This window comes from Micromys minutus (assembly GCF_963924665.1).
Source record: "Micromys minutus genome assembly, chromosome: 9".
NCBI classification, from domain to species: Eukaryota; Metazoa; Chordata; class Mammalia; order Rodentia; family Muridae; genus Micromys; species Micromys minutus.
Window position 1 is genome coordinate 57360061 of NC_137978.1, and position 21812 is coordinate 57381872.

Consider the following 21812-nt stretch of genomic DNA (forward strand, 5'->3'; position numbering starts at 1 on the left):
ACTACAACTGCTCCACTGCTCCTGATTCTGAAATGTGAATGTGGTCCTCCTGGTTTATTAGATGCATTTGCTAGTATAACTCTGAAATCTATATGGATCCATGCCCTCATGAATCAACACCTGTCTCTAAATGGGCCTGTTCTGCCTCCTATCTGTCTGAACTTTAAATGATGACCTTTACCCTGTAGGCCCCGCCCAACAGCTCTTTGGTGGTAGTGAACAGCATGTAGCACATGACTACTGGAGGGCAAAGCCGCTTCTGTTTGCTCATTCCAGGTATGTCCAGTTTCTAGTGGTGATGCAAGTCACTGGAGAGAGCGCAGAGGCTGCCCCTGAATGCCAAGGCTGTACTGTTTGATGTAGTCACAGGTGATGATTCTAGAGTTCTGGCAACTAGAAGAAGGAAGAGGAAGATGAGGAGGAAGAGGAGGAGGAAGAAGAGGAAGACAAAGAAGGCAAACGTGTTAGAAACCAACAATGCATTTTATTTTATAGAATGTGCTAACTCTGGGGTATGGAGTTTGCACAGTCTGTATATACATCGTGAAGAACTGGGTATTTTATTTTCTGTTCACTGAGCAGCTTTGATACTTTTTATATCTTTTATTTATTTATTTATTTATTTTTTTGAGGCACAAATGACACTTGAACACAAAGTGGCCCTGGATCCTTTAGAACACTAAGGTGGGATGAGTGCCCCACCGAACAGTTGGGGGCTGACACGAGAGGCTACCTCTATGCCTCCTCCACGTGGGTCTGGAACAGGATGCTCTCTTGGCTTTCCAATATGATGTAAGAACCAGGGTGGCTTCTAATGTGTCTTCATCCAGCTTCCCTTCATCTTCTAACTTCTTCCAGAAGAGCTGTATCTGAGGCAGTATGAAACTGTCCCAGCAGTCTCTGACACATGATGAGTACCGACTTAAAAGGAAACAGAAGCTGCAGCAAGGCCAGTTTCTTTTGCAGCGTTGGGCTCTGTCCTGGCAAGTCAGGAAGCAATGGTGAAGGCATCTGGACTATTTCCCAGGCCTAGCATGAGGGTTGGGAGAACTGAGAATTCAAAGTTAATCTCCTTTCACCCTGCAGCCTTACCCCATCTGGTCTCCAAACCCCATTTTAATATCTACTCCTTCTAAAGCTAAATATCACAGGAAGGGGCTGTGCCATCACAGGAGATGGACAGTTATTTAAAGAGCTGATTAAATTAGAAAGGAGCTGGGGGGGGGGGTGTCTGACTCCTCCTGGGTCCTCCTGAAGCACCAGCTGCAGACTGAGAAACCCAGTTTAAGGGGCCCAAGGCAGGGTAGACTTCCCTTAGCAACACTAGTTCCTCGTAATGGTTAGACTATTTGAAGGGACTCTCCCAGAATATGGCAGGGGACACACATAAGCAATGCTTCTGCAGCCTCCTATAGAAGACACCAAGATCTCATGTCTCGAGTCACTGATAATAAGACCAGAGGAAGACTTGTATGGGTATATGGGCCCAGGTTGTTGAGAAAGACCACGAGGAACTAATTCCTTCCCCTTAGATGCGAGTCTCCCACAAGGGCACTAAGAACATCAAGCTCTCCTTAGAGAGCAACAAATGACCAACCGAAGACCCAACTGACAAAAGTCCAGTCCAGTCCAGTGAAGATGGCAAACTTGGAGGTCATGAAGACAGCGCCTTGAAAGCACTTACGTAGATAAAGTGCTCCTTTAGGATTGCTTTTGCCCTATACCTACTTATACACCATGGTACATTCACAAACACACAGACACATACACAGAGCAGATACACACACACACACACACACACACACACACACACACACACACACGGAAATTGGGGTGGGGGTTGGAAAATAGATCCGCTACGTTTGTGCCTTGGAAGAATTTGAATTATACATACCAAAACACACCCACTGGGTCTCCCTGGATCTCAGCTACGTGTGTGACACAATTGTAGACATTGGCTAGACTTATTTAAAAACAATACGATACAAAACAAACAAACACCCAAAACTACAAGGCTTGATTGTAGTATAAGGTGAGGCCCACCTTCCACCTCCAATTTGCTTAGTCCTAGAAAAGGGAACCACCAAAGTGAAACCCAGAAGTCCCTGCCTCCCATGCATACCCTTCTCCGAAATTCTCTTTTCTCATCCTGCTCTCAGGGAGCCACAGTACTTGACGTGAACATGTGGCTTTATTAAAAAGAACACAGTGGGAAATGGGACTTTCTTCCATTTATGAAAAGAGAACCCACCAGTGCTTCACTGTAATCACAAACAGCATGAGGAAAACCTGGATGGCCATGATGTGTAAGCACACACTTAGCAACTAACATTTGACCCCCCAGTTGGGTAGAGCGGTTGAAGAAAGCCAAATGGACAGACATTAGAAAACTGCCTGAGAAATTTCAACACTGCCTGTAACATGGGTGAGAACAAAGATGGGCACCATGCTGGTCTCTAGTCCTTTCCATGGTGGCTCTGCTTGCCTCTAGGTGACTGAAGACGCACCCTTGAACACTGACTGCAGCTGCACTCACACAATGCACCCTTCCACTTCCAGAACTGATTCCCACAGGGGTCCCTGGAGGAGGCGTGCAGAACTAGTGTGGCAGAAGGGCCAGTCCAACTCTACATTACTGTACAGGTAACAAACCTTCACAACAGCACAGCCCTGCTCAGAAGCTTCTATGTATTTACAAACACACAGTTGTACATATATACATGTTAACAAAATACAGGGCATTCTAAAAATTAGATCCATCTTAATACATTTTAAAACGTTATTCCATTGATACTTTAGAAATTATTTCCCCATAATCTAAAGAAACTCCCTGTCCCACAAACTAATATGGTTTCTGTTTACATTTTCCCCGTGAGAATTTCTTTTCCCTTGTTCCTTGATATTTTCCCCCCAAACCTCTTCTGACTTCCCTTCTAACAGGAGCCGAGTCTGGGCTTCAGCCCTCTGGGCTGGGCTTCAGCCTGGAGCATCCCTGTCCAGCAGCCGGGTGTCCTCAGGAGTCCAGCTCCAACTGCTCTTGATTCTCACTGAGTCTTAACATTAGTTGCTGTTCATAGTAGAGGCTCTTTGCATAGTTTATTTCTTGTGATAACTTGATGGCAAGGACCTCAGATTTCACATGCACCTAGGGAGAAGACAAGAATGAATACATTGCCCTGAGGTTGGGCAGCCAAGCACTACCACAGGACATGGGCAGAGGAGAGTCACCCCAAGGCAGTTCCCATCTGAACATCAAGATAAAGAGATTCCTAGGGGCCTGTGCCTGGTACACTGATCCAAGCTTTTAGTTTATGGCCCAGGTTACTGCAAGCAGCCTATCACCACCTCTAACTGACGAGCTTCTATTCAGAGGTAAGGGAGGACAGTGGATTGAACCCCTTATTCAAGTTCAAAGCTTGGTGGTGGCTGAGCACATGAGAATCAGCAAGGCTTTTTTACCCAGAGTGTGTCATTGCTAGCTTGCTTTGAAAGGGTAGACAGGGGGTGGGTAGGCAATGTTGGTAGAAAATGCACACTTTGGGGCATTAACTTGCAGCCTACCAGCTCTAATTTAAGCAACTGACCCCAGGAGGGGCTGACAAACTCAAACCCATTCCAGTTCATCCCTGAGAGAACAGAGAATGCTGAAGTGCCCCTGGTGAGAAACCCAACAAGATGGATTTTCTGGTCTATAGAAAGAGCCGAGATGAACAATATCACTGGAAAGGGCGAAGCTTTGGGGACGCAGAAGTAGGACCAATGCCTGGAACTGTGACTAGAGATGGAGCTGCTTCCTCACAACTGCTGTGCTATGGGTTCACTCGCAGTTCAGTAGAGCAAGTTCTTTGGGTTAGACTTAAGTAATGGGGTCAGATGGGTCAGCTAAGTCTGAGCCCTAGCATGGGTCCTATGTGGCCTGAAGGGATCACCTGCCCTAACCCCTCTGTCTCTAACAGCACTGTTGAGAAGTACATGCTGGAAACGTTTGGGTGCATCACCACCCAAAAGTTCTGACACACCTCCTACCCTACGGAGTCGAATACCATTATTTACAAATATCTATTGAATGTACTTCACACTACTGTTCATAGATCAAAAGGTTGTGGTTTTCTGATACCAGAAAAACAATACAGTATGTGCCCTGTCCTGGACTCAGAGTGCTAGCACTTAGTACCATGTTTCAGGGACACAAAACTCTATGAGTAATGTCACTGCTTTGTGTTAACAGGTAACTGAGACAAAAATGTAAGAGAACACACCCAGGGCTCCCATCAGAACGGGAGCAGAACGTTCAGTGCAGTTCAACCTCCCACTGGAGTCCTCAGAGTAAAGCAGGGGCAGAGCAGGGTTTGTACATGTGAGTGGCAAGAAGCAGCTGTACTCACCATTGGCTTTTGGTGGGATGGGCCTGGGATGGACACGCCACTGCTGGAATTTGCAGCTTTCTTGGTCACTTGCACATACACCTTCCCATGGTCTTTGGAGACAAGGCAGTGGTAGAGGTCATCATATTTGACCTCGAGGAAAATGGCCTCTCGGTCTATGTAGTCCCCACTCTTCAGGAAGTACACAGCTTTGGAGGAGATGAGCACACAGTAGCTGTCGATGTTCTCCACGGCTATGAAACTGCATGGGAGAGAGAACTCGTGATGCTGAGCTGTGTCAGGTCAGGCCATCCCTTGATGCTCAAAAGGGAAGAGGCCCACTGAGATTTAGGGTCTCAGGCTTGCCAGTTACCACCCCCCATTGTGCATGCGAATGGCTTTCTTACTCTGGCACTCAGGTTCCTCACGTGTAAGTTTGTATTAGAAAGGATGGCCTCAGGAGCTGCTGTTCACAACTGTCTGCTGTAGGGTGCTCATGAACATTAACAAGCAACATTTGCTAAGAGTTTCAAACAGAGAAAAAAGAATCCTGTTCTGATATGAGCTTTGTGGGGTGATCCGTGAACTTTTGGATACTTTATGACAAGACATGTGACAGACCAGATAGACCATGAGGAGAGACAGTAGAGGCTAGAAGAAAGTGAGGGGAGAGGTCTGCTAGACTGCAAACAATAGCATTTACACACCTGTATCTACTTCTTTCCTCTGACTGCCCTGATGAGAGAGGTCACCTGACCCAGTTCAGTATGGCCAGGGTCATAGGACTTGTGATACCACTGAACTCTCAGAACTGTAGTCATCACTTCTCAAAGCTCCCAGGCCACTCAGAAACAGCTTAGATTCGAAATACACAGAGAGAAGCCTGATTCCTGGAGTACATGCTGCAGAGCTCACAGACTGACGTGAAAATTTATGCAGGTCATACCTCTCTGCTCAGCTGGTGAGCCAAGAGTAGTTACCTTGAAAGCCAGTGACAGCCTTCTCAGCTTAGTAGCCACCTGTATCTTATGCTGGCCTTTCCCAGTGTGACTGGGCATCAGGGGAAGTAAGGAAACTCCGGGTGATGGCAAGCGTACCAAGAGCTGACTGACAACGGGCTGGCTATGAACCTTGGGGATTTAAATTGTGTTTGCTCAGAGCCAAGGCTCTATCTGGAACTGCCATGGATCCAGGTCGATAGCCTTAATTCAAGCACAAAAATCAACAGGAAGGGTAGAGTCATTAAGGGCAGGGCAGGGCAGGGCCAGTTTGCCAGTTTGTAGACCCAAGCATGGCTGGCCCCCACTCTCCTCTGCACCTCTCTAGAAGTACATCATCCTTCGCTCTCCTTCCTATTCTCCAACACCGAGTCACCATCTGTACCCTCAAAGCTTGCCCAAATATCCTGGCCCTTGATTGCTGCTGACCTTTCAACACCTTGGCCTGTCAAAGCACTGCCAGAAGATTCCTTCTGCTTCTTGTTAAGCATCCTGGCTTCAGTGGCGCTCTAAGCACCAGTGTGGTCCACTGTATACCCACAGGACCTCCTGAGTACCCACCACTGAGACAGCCACCCGTGAGGACTTGCTAAGTACCCACGTTGCTCCAGTCATCATTTTAATTATGGCTCCCATGACAAAAGTTGGGGTTTGCTGTTCTCATTTAACTGGTTGGCAATGCCGAGAATGTAGACTTGTAAAGTCTCACTGCCAAAATTAGAAGCACTCAGCCACTCTTGGTGATCAGCAGGCTTAGCACAGCCTCCTTATGCTCCACACTCAAGAGTCAGGGGCAGCATTACTGAGGAGAATGGAAGAGGAAAGAACTCGGAGAGACAGAAGGAAAGACAGAAAGAACAGAGAGCATCTCAGGGCCAGCTGGAACTGGATGGAAAATAGCTGAACACACAAAAAGAGCTTTTCTCTAGAGCACAGATGGACCAGGCAACCAGCCATGAAGGTGGCCATGAGGCAGGGTGAGAGCAGGCACATGGACTACAATATTCAGCAGAGACTGAATTAGTGCTCCGTCCTCTCAGGAGCCTTGGTGACACACAGAAAGATGCCTTTATACCAAAGGGCACAGGGGGTGGTCCTGAGTACACATCCCAACTCCCTTCTAGGAGACCAAAAATGGCACATACAGGCCAGGAAACATAAAGAATAAGTGTGGCTCTGAGCCAGGGGTGCTTCTAAAAGGCAGGCAGCATGGTAAAGGAAATCTTAGCTAGGCTAGAAAGGAGGGTCCACTTGTTTGGGACTCTGGTCAGGTGGCTTGCAGCTTGGTGACTCAGTTCCTTCATCTCCAAGGGAGATGGTACTGCCTACAAACTCCTTTGGTTAAGATACATGGAAAAGATGCATGTTGGGACAGAACAAGTGCACACAGCAGCCCTCACTGTCAGTATCTCCACTCCGGGTCTAGGAGCCCTGCTCATGCCCCGGGGCTGCTGCTGCTCACAGCATTTACTGTTCCAAAGCCTTCAAACCAAATGCAGATCAGAACCAAGGGCAGGGTCAGCAGAAAAAAGAGAGCTAGGCAATGACAGCCAATAGCTGTCTCCCCATTTTCCCTGAGGCTTCCTCTGCAACTCATTACCCAAGGTCAAGGTTTTGAGTCCCATCACCACCACCGCTTTCAGTTTGCTTGACATCCCCCACCACCACCCCTGCCCCCCCCCCCCCCCAAATCTGAAAACCACATCAAACACTCACTTAAACAGCTAGGGGCAGACCCTTCATCTGCTGATCTGATCCCAAACTTGTCATTCACTCTGTGAGGAGTTAACTCAGGGCAAAGCAGAGCCATCTTGGCTCTTCATTCTTCTGCGTATTCCTCCAGCCCCTCCCCTTCTCTGTGGCTGCCCACCTGCAGGCCAGCTCTCTACCGGCTCTGCACCCCACCCCCAGCCAACAGAGCAGCAGAGGCCATGGCTGACACATGGACTTTGGCTTTCCATACTCTACCTACAGCTGCTATTCACTGCTGCTGGCCCACATGGGCTGATGGAAAGCCTCTCAGGTGACAGAGGAGGGACATTCCATCTGTCCTGTGAGAGCAGAGGGAAGAAGATACAGACTCAAGCACCAGAATAAGTTCTATCCTTCCAGAAGAGGACAGAGAGGCCTGCTTTTCAAAACTAACCACCAGAGGCCCATGACCAGGGACTCAGACTTCTATTAGGACAGCGACTGTATGTTACAGGCAGTAGGCAACAAGGGAAATAGCAGTGAACATCTCTCAGTTTATCTCCTTTGCTATCTTCCTCCCCTCCCAAACAAGTCTGTCTGACTTGCTAGACTGTGGACTTGCTGAGGAACACCACAAAATTGTAACTGACCTGGCACACAGTAAAACTTAATGTGCTGGGCAAGGACTCAGAAGATGTCAGAGAAGGGTTGCTAAGAGGTGTGGAGGAACCTGAGTACACATAGGAACAACACTGGGTGTGGGGCACCAGGGGCTGTACTGCTCTCAGAACTTCAAGCAAGCCATTGACTGTTATCTGAGCAGCAAGTCTGCAGGTGTCAAATGTTTCTGGTAGGTTAGCTCTTGACCTAGAAAGTGTAAGCTGGAGCTAGGCTGTGGCTGGGAGAAACAATCCCACTTACTCATGTGAGGCCTTGGAGTCCATTCTCAGCAAGGAAGGAGGGACAAAGAGAACAGAGAAGATTTCACTATTACTCCTCTCATGAACGCTTTGATTTTGCTAACCATGTAAATGAGTTGGTTTCATTAGAAGAGAAAGGTGACATTTTTAGCATGCTACTTTGGTCAGGATCCTCTTTTTTAAAATTTCCTCCTCCCCAGCCTCTAGGAGACAAGCACCCAAGGAGAAAAACCCGAGGTTTACAAGCCCGCCTCTGTTTTCCTTTTACATACTTTTCTGTATTAAACACACACGAGTGCGTGCACACACACATATACACACACACCTCCTAAATATTCGTTTCTGTTTAAATGATGAAAGAACCCAAGGACCATGCTGCTGGGCACAGCAGCTTCTGGATCACAAGGCCAGAATCGCCTTTGTTCCTGAAATCTGAATGGGCCAACTTGATAAAGTACTAGAAACAAAGTGTATAGTTCATAAAAGACAAAAAAAAAAAAAAAAAAAAAAAAAAAACCTAAAGGGTGACTTCTAGCCACAAAGTCGGCATTGTTCAGAAAAGTTAACCATATAGAGTAAGTGTTATTTTACTGTATGGTAGGTTAAGACTGGGGAGAATGGGAAGTAATGGAGGTGCACAAAACCAATGAGCCTGCTGTGAAGCCTTAGCAGACCTTAGATTGGATGTTAGTGACAATCTGTTCAATACTGTTTAATTAAATGGAAAAAACCCTACAAAACTAAATGCAACTTGATGTGTGAGATCAAAGTTGACGCTGCCGTGGTGCTGGGGGACTTTGTGGGGTTTTCACTCCATCAGGAAGTAATTACACAATATTTTCCAGAAGTGAAACAGTGAGTCTAACTGGAAAAAAATGTGGAAGCATTTAGTTAGAACAGTAGAGCAAGGTATTTAAGACCCCTTTAACGGGTTAACTCTGAGGGGAATATGCAAATAATTAGGTCCTTAAACATGTTTTTAATTACAAATCTAGGATAAAAGTCAGAGGTAGAAGTCAGCACCCGTGCTTTTCCTGAGAAGGCTCTTCCTGCAGAGGGATGACTGGACCACTCACACTGTCCTGAGTACAGGCTAACAGAGGGCACTCTGAGCCACATCTGCTAGGGCGCCTGGTGACCTCTCCTATATGCCCAGGAAGAATGAGGTCACATGCCTCCCTCACCACCCACTGGCCAGGCTCCATCTTCAGTGTGGGTGGAGATACAAGGTCCTCATCTTCAAAGTTAAAATTCAGCCAGTAACTATGCCCAGATCACATGAACTTCAAGTGTTTTGTGAAACTCATTTTGCTGATTTCATTCTGACTGCAGATCTTAGCTCATTGACCTGCTTCCAGGGTTGTACCATGTGGGCAGCAACTCCATGGTGTCTGGACTACACAACATATCCATAGTGTTTTTCTGGTCTTATTGTCTCTTGCTGCAAAGTACCAGGGATGGTTTGGATCGAATAGAAGTGAGTTAGCAAAAATACTTATGATTTAACACACAAAGATCTGTAATTTTACTTAGCCTACCCTCCTTTATGAGACAGGGATGACAGGATGACTATGGAAGGTAGCTGAGGTTGACTTTGAACTTGTGATCCTCCTGCCTCCATTTCCTGAGTGCAAATGCTACTACTCTTGGTTTATGCAGTGCTGGGGATGGTACCTGGGGCTCTGTGCATGCTAAGCAAGCATTCTACCAGCTTAGCTACATCTCTCATCCCTTACTTAACCTTTGATAGTACCCCTAGATCCCCGTGGGATGTGGGAAGCGGGACATGTGTTATCACAAATGTTGAGCTATGGCTCTCCAGCTGAGTTTATTGAGTGATTTGAATTCCAGGCACTACTCTAGGTTCAGAGGGTTCTCCAGTGAGTGGGACACCTCAGCCATCACTGGCTGTCATTCTAGTAGAGTCTGTATCATGTTTTTCTTGGCTGTGAAATGATTCTTTAGGTCTGAGTCTGAGGCCCAAAGCTCCATCAAAGATGCAGTTTATAGGACAGTCTCAACCCTCTCAGCCTTCAGAAATGAAGATCCAAGTTTCTGTTGTTGAAGCCACTCAGTCCACTGCACGTGGTTAGGTAGCAGGATAGGCTCAAGGGAAGAAATGCACAGCATTATTTAGAGACACTCCAATAATACCATGGCAGGATACACCTAGGAAGAGGCCATATCCCGTCTCCTAAATTCTAGGCTTCATTTTCTATGTCCTCATCCAAACAAGACATGAAATGGGAAGTGAGGCCTCTTGTACTGTCTCAGCCAATGACACTGGAGGCCACCCCAGGAGCTAATCTTCCCCTGAACTCTTCCACCAGCCAGTAACAGCCACAGTGCCAGATTCTCCCTAGCCCACTTCACCTTAGAGGGCACAAGTTACACCAGGACATTTCTACACCACAAATTCAGTCCCTTCACACCTGGTCAAGTCACAGAGCACCTTACATTCTGAAGAGTTTCACAAAATAGTGCTAGAGACTGCCATGGTTACCATGTGAGCTAAGAATACCTCACCAGCTGGGAATGCGTAAGTGACAAAATAATAAGAAAACTGCACCTCCAGAATATCTGATGGGTAATAATTTGCTACTTGGTTTCAGTTTGCTAGCATTTCTAGCAAACACTAGATACTAAAGTTTAAAAAAATGTATGGGATAAAAATCCCTTAAGACTGAGACTATTTCATGCACTGGCCTCTCTGAACTGACTACAGAGAGACTGATACTGCAGAGACAACACAGCAAGGTCTGTTCTGGAGCAGGCTGACAGCCACTCCCTCCAGTAATGGCCATTTACAATCTGAGATTTAGGATAAGTCATTCTTCAGTCTCTTCCAAGGGCTGTATTAACATAAAGCTCCTGGGTCATAGAAAAATTTCTCAAAGACAGAAGAGGCAACACAGAAGACCAATGGGCTGTTTCTCCAACCCCCAGCCCTCTACTTACAACTCATCTTGGATGTTGTCTGTTAGCTTGAAGAGCTGTTCCTGTCCTTCTGCCTGGCTCTCATTATATCGAGGAAGCAGCCCCTGGGGGCCAGTGCAGCAACGTGGTTTCCGAACCCTCTGGGCTTGGGTCCTAGAAGGACAAATGGACAAGAAGAGGTTAAAGTGTCACAGTTAAAAGAATTTTCCTCCTCATTTAAAAGGGCACTGCTTCATAGACAGGGTCCAGCTGCTGCAGGCCTGTGTGGTCTATGACATGACCACTGTGATGCTCAATCAGCTGAATTCCTTAGCTCTCCTTTTCACTTTCTGTGTAATGGGATGACACAACCTACCTGTTGGCTGGAAGATCAAGTAAAGTGCCCACTGGGCTTCTGCTAGAGACCATGGATTACCTAACACCATGGCTCTTTACGATGGTTATCACAAGCCTACTTGTGGCCCACACCATTTTGCTAGGGATCTCTTTGGGTCAGCTCTCTGGGGACATGCAGTGGGTTTAGGAAGAACACAGCAGGGGCCTAGGCATTAGGGTGAATCTGCCATGCTGCCACACTCCTGTGGAGTAAGTTCAGTCTCCCTGGTAAAGGGTAAGGAATGCAGCAGCCACGTGAGGGGACTAGTCCCAGGCCACAGCAGCAGCAGCCCTAACTCATGCCCTTGGCTGTTAGTTGCCTAAAGGAATCTGCTTTGCTATGGCTTTCAGGGTCGACTGCTGTTGTCTTTTTCCACAAACCATAGACAGGATAATTGATAAATACTTTTTGGTGTTTTCCTAGAAACAGGAGTCCATATTGGTCTTGGAAAGACAGCACATACTTCAGATGACTGATAAGAGTGCACCGCGTCTGTCCTTAGCCGCGTACTTTCTGTACTTTTTGTTATTTGTTCCTGGAACCCACTGAAGCAAAACATCCCTCTCTAGACATACCTCAAAGAAGGGAACAGGCAGCCACACTGAGTCAGCACTTTAGAACCACACGCTGGTGGTGGTGGAGACAGACTGACTGGGAAGAAGTACTCTGCAACTTGCCACAGGCTATCTGCAGAGCTAAGATCACTGCAAGTGTTTCTGGACACAGGTCAGGTTGAGTGCACCAGGCTGTGGGTCCAGAAGGTGCCACGTGTGTATGTGTGTGTGTAAGTGTGTGATAGCTCTCAGATACTTAGGTGTGAGCGTGCTTAGGTCCTCTTGGCTGTGTTTTCAGGAGTGATACAGAACACATAGTGACTTGCACAAGGGACCGGGCAATGGGTTACTTCCTTTATAGCATACATTTACATATTTCCAGTATGGTTAGTCTCAATTCCTCCTTCAAGGTTTAGGCTTACTAATGTGCTCACTCCCATGTTCTCCCCACAAGTGGGGATGGTGGTGTTGGCAGACACTGAGTTGACCAGGAAAGGAACTTCATAACTGCTCATCTATGGATGCTAGAAGATCACCATATGTAAGGGGTCCCCAGAAAGGTGCTGGGTGGGCTTTTCCAGATGGCCTTCTCTAGTTTCCTGGACTGGTGAAATAATCGCTGTCATTTCACTGTCTAGACCAATCAATAACATGTCTTCTCCAAGGCAATCCTATGGCTCCTTTGCCTAAGAGGGTCCTGGAAGGGCCACTGGCTACCAAGTAGAAGAACAAACATCCCTCCAAGAGGAAGACTGTGAAGTCACTTTCCTACCTCCTTTCAATGTAAAGTTCGAGTCTCCTTTCACTCCACTTCCTGGGCTTACCTGTAACATATACTCCACACTAACTAGTCTTTCCACCTCTCCACAGCTGCTAACAAATGGCCTTTGGGTTTACTTGCTTTGAGTGAGGGTCTTACTATGTTGTAGACCATGCTGGACCTGAACTTGTTATATAGCTCTGGCTGGCCTGCCTTATCCTCCCAAATGCCAATTCCCCTTACATCAGTGAGAATGGCTCTTCTGGAAACATAAGAGCAAACCAGTCACCTCTTCAAAGCACATCACCTCACTCAGATATAAATGTACTCATTGCCTCCATGCAGACAGCACATAGCATAAGAAAAAGCATTTGGCCTCAGCAGCACCTTACTGCCTGCAGAGAAGCCACAGAATGGTGAATTGTTTGTGGGAGTGGAGCAGCAGAGACCTTTGCTGGGCTATGAAGAAAAGAGGAGGTTCTGTGATGTGAAAGTCAATGGGCACCTCGTCTAAGAGAAAGGTCCAGGATACCTCTGTCTAGTCTACTAGGAAAGGAAAGGCCAGATATGAAACCTTAACCTTTGTGGATATGTGTCCTGTTCCTTTCAAGACTCCAGATTTCCTTAGTGCATAACAACAGGGTGAGGAGAAAACGAATTGTGAACTCTCCCTCCCTCTGAAGGAACTGAAGGAAGTCTGGCAAACCAATGAAAGGTGGCAGGCCTCTGCTCCTGAGCTCCTAGAAGTCACACCAGCTTAAAATGGAAGAAAATGTACCCCATGTCACCAAAAAGTTTATTCCTTGCCAGAAGTTCCTTGACCACCTTTCTTAAACTTTATCTCTACTTCCAATACATTTATTATCTTCTAGCCTGAAAACTATACCCCACAGATCTATCCAGAATGAGCAGGTAGAGCACCTCCCTTGTGGGCACACCCACATATCCATGTGTTATGATTATCTTCCCCTTGATTTTCTGCGGAGGGCAAACTACCCCAGTTTTTATGGACCTCTGTTCATGGTCTACCAAACACCAAGGGCTAGGCGGGACTCAGTGCTTAGTGCGGGGCTATAGGAACTCACTGTGATGTTCAGTTCATGTCAATGTGATATACAAGGGAAAAACCCACAGCTCAAAGAGAAGACAAGCTCTGTAAATGAGGGGCTCCCCACAGAGCGGTGATTTGAGAGTCTTCTTTAGAAAGGTGAAAGGCAGATTAAAGGTTCTCTTCCTCATTCTTCTACAATGTTGAGTGAATAACTAAAGCTACTTTTTCCTCTCTAAAAGACAACTAAAATTTCAAGTTCTCATGTCCGGGTTGGTAGTTTGTGAGCAGGGTTTGGGGATGGTGTATAAAGTCACTGTGAGTACAAATCTGAACCTAAACTTACTGAAAAAACAACAACAACAACAAAAAAGCCAAACATAAGCAAATATTTCCAAGCCTAGGAGTTGGCAGAAAGGTTATGAGGTTGCCTTCACTGGGAAAAGGAGATACCGTGTGGTTCTCACAGCCACATGTACGACTATGTAGACACATAGACACTTATCTGTGGTGGCAGTGAGCAGGCACTGAGAGGAGGACATTAGGATGGCTTCCTCATGTTCTGTTCAGGGCCTGCCACTATCACTGGCCTCCTTCTTTATTTGAACAAACAATACCCAGCCCCACTGCTAACCACAGCTTGGGTCATTTGCATCTAGACTCTCATTTCTTTTCTGGTATCTGGTTCTGAATCGTGTGTCTATTGCCTATTTTCTTTCTTAGGCTGCCTTCCTACACTTCAAAGTGTGCTCTGGCACACCAGTGTTGTCTATAATTTCTAATCGTGCTGATAACCGTAGATGCAGATAACTGACTACTGAGAGGATTCAGCCATTCGCTTGGGCAGCTGGAATTCACCTGTATCTGTTTACTAATACCCCATGGTATGAATATCTGAGTGCTGGCCAAAGTCTTGCTATTATAAGTGATGTGGCTATAAACATTCTTGTGCATTTGAACAACAATATAATAATAATAATAATATACATTTTGTATTATTGATGACCTTTGGATTTAGATACACACACACACACACACACACACACACACACACACACACACACACAAACATAAACACACACACATAGTTTATGCCAGATTTCAGGATATTAAAGTTTGCTGAAGAAGAGAATTTTTGCTGCTTTTAAAGGGGTAGAGCCACTTTGCACTGCCACTATGATGCAGTAGAAAGACATAACTATGCCCCTTCCAGTGCCTGGCACTGTCTAGGGCAGCACTGGTTAATAGGCTATCAATGCCACATGGCTACGAGCATGTGAGATGTGGCCAGTGTAACAAAAGAATCAAATGTGAAACTTACTTTTACATGAGAACAAGCAGTCAAAGGAAAGGAAAAGAAACGAATGTTGGGGGTGTGGCATACTCCCAACATTCAGGAACCAGAAGCAGTGACAGAGGTTGGAGGATAGGGTGTCAGTAATTCAAGGCAAACCTTAGTTAAAAGCAAATTAAAGTCTAGTCTGGACTATATAAGATCCTGTCTCAAAAGATAAAAACAAAATACAATTAAATTGTTCCATACTTAGCTGTGATCTATTTGCATCTATCTACCTATCTATCCATCCATCCATCCATCCATCCATCCATCCATCTATCTATCCATCTATCTACCTATCTATCTATCTATCTATCTATCTATCTATCTATCTATCCATCCATCCATCCATCCATCCATCCATCCATCCATCTATCTATCTATCCATCTATCCATCTACTTGCTAAACCATCTCACCAGCTGGGTTTAGATTCTTCAGCCTACTGCTGAAGTGGCTATAAAATGGCCTTAGTGTTTTCTGATTCTATCTCCTTTCCAATGATAGGATAACAGTGTTCTGTGGTAGCTAGTCTCGATTGTAGACTTGATTACATCTGGGAATCAACTGGAACCAAGCTGTTGGACACTCCTGGGAGAAATTTTCCCAATCTGGTTATGTGAATAAGGAAGAACTACCCTCATTCTGAGCCATACCTCATAGTAGCAGCCCACATAAAAGGATAGGGATGAAGGAAGAAGGAAGTATTTTGCCTTCTTGTCCCCAGTCTCTTTTGCAAGTTTATCTATCCTACCGAGGCCAATTATAATGTAGTCACAAAACCAGCAGATTTCCAGGAATCCTCTATGTTACACAGCCGAGCCATCCTAGATTCTCAGCCTTTGCATTGTGAGACAGCCATTGCTGGACTGCCTGGGTCCCAGCCTAAAAGCCAGTCTACTAGCTCCCCATTACATCCGTATATGCATTCTACCGTTTGTGCTTCTTGAGAGAACCTGACTGATGAGGCGGTAGCTGTGGCTCCTGTCATTGGCGCTGGGGCATGAAGGTTAATATTCAAACTGTTCTGCCACCCTACTCCTAAATGCCATGATCGGCAGCCACTTGGGCAATGTCTAGTACCACACTAAACAGGAAGTGGGGAAAACCCCCACTTACCCTCCTTGGGTAACCATGTTTCTTGACCAACACCGAGAACAAGAGTCAGTTCAGTGTGTGCAGTCTCTGCCTCCACAAGCCTTTGTTTAGCCAAAGGTCTGCGGTACACTTAATTGCTGCCAGCTGGAGGTTGTCGGCCATTTTAAGCCCTCAGCTGCTGTGGTTTATAAATTTCACAGCATATAGGAAGAAGCAGCCTTCCAGTCAACCAGCTAATCCAAAATGTCAGCACCAAATGAACTTGGGCTTTGAACTTCATGAAAATGTCAGGAGGCTGTGATACACCATGGATGCCTCTTCCCCCAGGGAAGAGGCTACTCACACAGTGGCTGATACACCGCAGATACCCACCCAGGGTGAGCTGTCCATGAATACTCACTTCATCTGGTGGGGGCTATGTGACAGATACCGGAGGCCCCCAAACCAAAGATCAGAGCAATGAAAACAACCTCTGTCATAGTCTTGAAGCAACAGTAAATCCAAACAAGGTGGCAGGCAGATCTAACCAGTTCCACTTGGTTGAGCTTGCCTTTCAGCCTGAGGTCAGCAGTTGGCCAGGCCATGATTTGTTCTCTGTTTGTATGATGAGTAGCGGTGTCACGAGTCTGTCAGGTGGAGACAGATGGTTGTGTGTGTCCAAACCCTGGCACACTGTAAACTGATAGCTGGTTGAGAGGTCTGTCATTGTCAATGTCTATCAAGCTAGTGATATCAGTCAATGAGTAGAAGGTGTGCACAGACTGTGGTGACCAAGCACAGTAGATGTTTATTCAACAGAGGGCTACCATCTTACTGAGGGTTGTACAAGCTGACCTCTGTGGAGTGATACATGATACTTGCATTTATTTTATATGTGAGCCCAAGATTTTTGTTTCCACTATCTTACTGATATGCAGTGTGTTTAACCAAGCACAAATAACTAGACTAAAACCAGAAGGTTGGCTCAGACTCTCAACATTGACTGTTCACTGCTAACAACTATAAGGTATCAACAGGGGTTTTGGTTAAATGGCTCCATCAAACTTTTGTCATTGCTCTAAATAGAACCAGTCTACCCAATGGCACCAACTGCACCAGAGAGCCTGATATGGCTAAAATATACTCTGATGGTCCAGAAGATCATCTTTCTTGTCTCTGTCTCATAAATCCATTTGCAAAGACTATGAGGAATGTGCTTCTCCTGAACAAAAAGACTTCACTCCACTCAGTGTACAGTGTGGTGACAAGGAAGCTTGGGTTTGAAGAGCAAGTCCATTATTTATAAACTGTTTCCTTGTTTATAATACAAAGTTGATGACTGGCAGGATGGCTCAGTGGGAAGAGCCACTTACTGCTAGGCCTGAGGACATGTATTTAATCTCCAGGACCCACATGTGAAACAATCAACTTTCATACTTCACCATGGTATATGTACACTCATATCACATGTACATGTATACATACACACACACACACACAGAAGAAAATTAATGAATATAAAAATATTAAAATGAAGTTGATAATAGGACTATTACTGGGAGTAAATAAGTCAATAAACATATAGTGTTTAGAATGGGATCTAATCTATATAACACATTCCATAGACCAGCACTCAAAGCACAGACAAGGGGCGGAAGCTCAGACAGATGGGCCAGGGAAGGCTCACAGCTTGCCACTTCCTTTCCTGTTGACATTCCACTCCCCTCCCTGGAGCTCTGAAGTCTGAGTCATGTGTAAGGGAATACATAAAGCCTCACACCATACTAATGCCACTGAGAATAAGGGAGATGTTGACTCAAGGAATATAGAAATCCTATTTATATTGTTAGGTTTTAGCAGTCCAGCAGAGACGATTTCCTGGGCTGGTTTTGCACTCATCAGTGGGATTCACACCTGACTTGTTTATAGGGGTCAAGGCTCTTTGTAATCTCAAGCATTTGGGGACAACGTGACACTGTGACCGTGACAGCTGGTAGAGCTAATGCCAGCAGATGTGCTGCTGGGACTTCAACTTGAGGACAATGATACTGCAGACTTTTCTTGGTCAACTGCCTCCAGGGTGAGACTACCTGTTTACTTCAGCTGGCTTCAGAAGGCCAAGAAGGCTCACTTTATAATGAATTCTGCACAGCTGTGAGCCTTGGGAAAGGTTTCCAAAATGTCATAAATCTGCCTGCATTCTAGGGTTGCTTTATTTTATAAAATGGCCACAATTTTCATTACAGGAAAGGGGTAATAAACAACCAAACTGTGTTTTATCCTTGAGTTCAAACTAGAATCTATCTTTGACCAGATTCACACTCCTGGCAAACCTGTCACTCTAATGCTGACTCCAGAATTGTTCCCAGTGGCTAAAGCTGAGTCTGTAAGACTTGTGAGAAAAAGCTGATTTTCAGATGACTTCTGACAAATGACTATATAATGTAAAATTCCAAAGGAAGAAATAAGAAACTATCTCCCAAAAGTTGGTATCTTTTGTGGTCAAGGTGGAACAGAGAAGAAAAGTTTGTGGGGACAGGAAAAATAGAAGGCTATCCCAGCTAGAGACTAACTAGCTGTTGGACATTAAGAAGCCAACCAATTATTCTCAGATTGTTTCCTTATCAGCATGTGAGAATGTAGTGCCTACTTGGTTGATAATATTGCATGAAAAGACAAACAGCACACAGTAGGACTCATAAAATTAACTGTCTATTCCCCCTCTTCCTTAGAAAAAGTAAGTCAACTTAAAACTCATAAATGTGGCTGGGCACAGTGGCTATCCCCTTTAATCCCAGCACTGGGAGACTATAAAGTCTGAGGCCAGTTTAGGCTGCATAATGAGTTCCAGGCCAGCCTGAGCTACAGCCTGAGCCTCTGCCTTAAAAAACCCAAATCCTTGCTGGGTGTGGTAGTGCACACCTTTAATCCCAGCACTGGGGAGGCAGAGGAAAGCGACTTAGAGGCTAGCCTGGTCTACATACTGAGTTCCAGGACAGCCTGGGTTACACAGAGAAACCTTGTCGTGAAAAACAACAAAAGCAAACCCCAAACCAAACAAAAACCACCTCAGTCCGAGAGTGTAGTATTTAGTTTCATTGCCAAAAGCACTCATATGGGGGGAGGGAGGTAAGGTCTGTGACATAGCTCCCAGTAAGCGTGACTCCTTAAGAGCATGTTGAAACTGAACACAAAAGCATTTTCCCTGTTCTATTCTATTCAGATATGAATTTCCTGAAGTAATGTTTGTAAGGAAGCAGTGCTAATCAGCTGGAATTCAATAGTCAATGAAATTCTTAGAGCTGGAATAATCTCAGAGTACTGTCTTTAGGAAAATTCACCATTGTCAAGAGTTTACCATTAACATACCGTAATACATACAAAACATACATAACACAAATACAAATATATGTATATATATATATATATATATATATATATATATATATATATATATATATAATATATATATGGTAAATATATACCATGTATGTATGTATGTATGTATGTATGTATGTATGTATGTATGTATGTATATTACTGGCAAAACACTTTCTCTAAATGTATTTGTAAAATAACCTCTTCTGTATAGCCACTGCTATTCCAGGGTCTCTGTCCAAGCCAAAGCCAGGTAGACCTGGAGTACTGTGGCTTAGGGGCTTGCTGCTTTGGGACTATCTGCTCAGCCTCAGGGCTTCTCACATTTTCCTGTCACACAGAGGGAAGAGGCTGGAAGGAAGAAAAAGTAGAAAAAGAAAGAGAACTCCAAAGGAGTAAAAGCCATCCAGTAGCCTGTGCCCCGGTTCAGGCCTTTTAGCTGAGCTGTAGGAGGCCAAGGGAGAAAAGAAAGGTACACCTTCTTCCAGCCCAGATACAGCCAAGATGAATGTACATCCCTGGAAACTGTAGGAGCTGGTGCAGGAGAGTCAGGTAATTAGGGAAGGCTGGCCAGCATCAAGGCCTCTGGAGTGAAGAGGTGAAGAATGGGTGTTAGGAGTGACTCAGGAGCCCCTGGAGCACAGGAATGCTGGTGATTCTACTAGGAAGCTCTTGGTATAGCTCACACGCTCTCAGATGGTAACTGGCAGCTTTGGGGGACTGTTCAATGTTTGCATTTTTCTGAGAAGGAAAAAAAAAATGGGCTCAGAAGTTTGGCAGCTACTTTGGGTCCAGCTCCTTCTGGGAAGCAATACTCAGCTTGACATTCAGCTGGCCAATGGCTCAGAAACATCTGATCCAGTGGTCTAGACTCTAATTTCATTTGAATCCCAAAGAGAGACCTATTCTGAGTGAATTCCTCATATGGCTCACACAATATCAGCCCAAGCTTTAGGTTCCTTTGACCTTGAAGACAACAAGTCACCTCCAGTCCCCAGGCCCCTTCTCACCAGCTGTGTTTCTTGTTAATCCTTAGACTTAACCAATGGCTAAGCTCTTACAGAAGCCAAGGCCACCTTCAGCCAGCCATACCATCTAAAACCAGAGATAGGCTCTGTCTTGAAGCTTGTTTCTGTCTGGCTCTGGTCTATCAGTCCAATGTCCTCAAGACTATCCTAGTTTTTCATACCAAAAAAGACCCGTCTCTTTGTTCTGGTTCTTGCCATAGGGCCAGGCATAAGTCCCTACAGGAAGGGGCAAAAGAAAAGAGCTACATGTCTGAATGAAAACAATGTTCAGCAGTGTCCTTTCTGGACAGGAAAGAAACAGCAAAGCTGGCACCCTGGCCATACCCTTTGGTCTCTCCATGACGATCTCATTTCTGCCTGGTACCAGGATGTTCCACCTGTGACAGAGAGTTTTCTCTATTTGGTGATAAAATGGTCAAGCTGTCTGTTAATTACATGCTGCCCCGTGTTAGCATGAGTAGGGCTGACTGTCATAGTCCATCAACCCTTGGCAAACTGGTTTGTTTGGTCTGGACAGCAAGCAACATTCCACACTACTGGACTTTTTCTCTCCCAGATCCCCTGAGGCTCTGTCACCCTGTCTCTCCCCCCCCCCATCCCCAACCTTTTTATAAATTACAGTCTGTTCTGCTGTCTCTGGTTACAGTCTGTAAACAATAAGCAATGCTGATGAAATGCAAAAAGCTGAAAATTTGTAAAGCAGAAAGGTCTGCAGGATGTCCCCCATCTGTGTCACATTAAACATGCACTGCACTCAAAAGGTCTGCTGAATTCTGTTGAATCAGGACCCCAGTGACACGGGCCAGAAGGGCTCTTTTGCTGTATGTTGAAGGCCACTGAACACAAGCAAGGAGAGGTGCAAGGTGACATTAGGAAGAGTAGCTATGCAGCTCACTGCAGACTCTGGTTTGTGTATGTTGCAAACTGGCAGGTTATGAGAGAATCAGTGCTCAGACCTATAGTTCTTAGTGTTTAAAGTAAATAACAGGTTTTCATGACAAGGTGACTCATTTGAATGGCTGACTCTCCATATATTAGAATGACTGCAAATAAAAACAGAACGGAAGAAAAGCACAGTACACTTGGTGAGTGCTCAGAGGCTACTGGAGATGATGGTTGCTATGTTGGGCAAAAGGAAACTAATTTAGTTGATCCCAAGCACTTTACACAGAGGTTCATGACACTTAAGAAAATGGCAGAACGTGAGAGAACAATTGGTATGTTTTAAACGGTGGCACTGTGTTGGTCTATGGATGACTTGAACACAATGAAAGGGTGTGTAAATGACCCAAGGCACCATGAAAAGGTCCCAGAACCATGTACGGTTATAGCATTAGCTCTTGCAC

General features: G+C 45.4%; 1 protein-coding gene across 1 annotated transcript in view; it reads right to left on the reverse strand.

Moving 5' to 3' along the window:
* Positions 1 to 525: 525 nt before the first annotated feature.
* VPS13D (vacuolar protein sorting 13 homolog D) overlaps positions 526 to 21812 on the reverse strand; it is a 217108-nt gene continuing 195821 nt past the window's right edge. The window contains exons 68-70 of the mRNA XM_080922046.1: positions 10933 to 11064; positions 4386 to 4626; positions 526 to 3145 (exon numbers count right to left, since the gene is read on the reverse strand). Coding sequence (XP_080778172.1) covers positions 3014 to 3145; positions 4386 to 4626; positions 10933 to 11064 — 505 coding nt within the window. The 3' untranslated portion in view covers positions 526 to 3013. The remainder of the gene's footprint in view (positions 3146 to 4385; positions 4627 to 10932; positions 11065 to 21812) is intronic.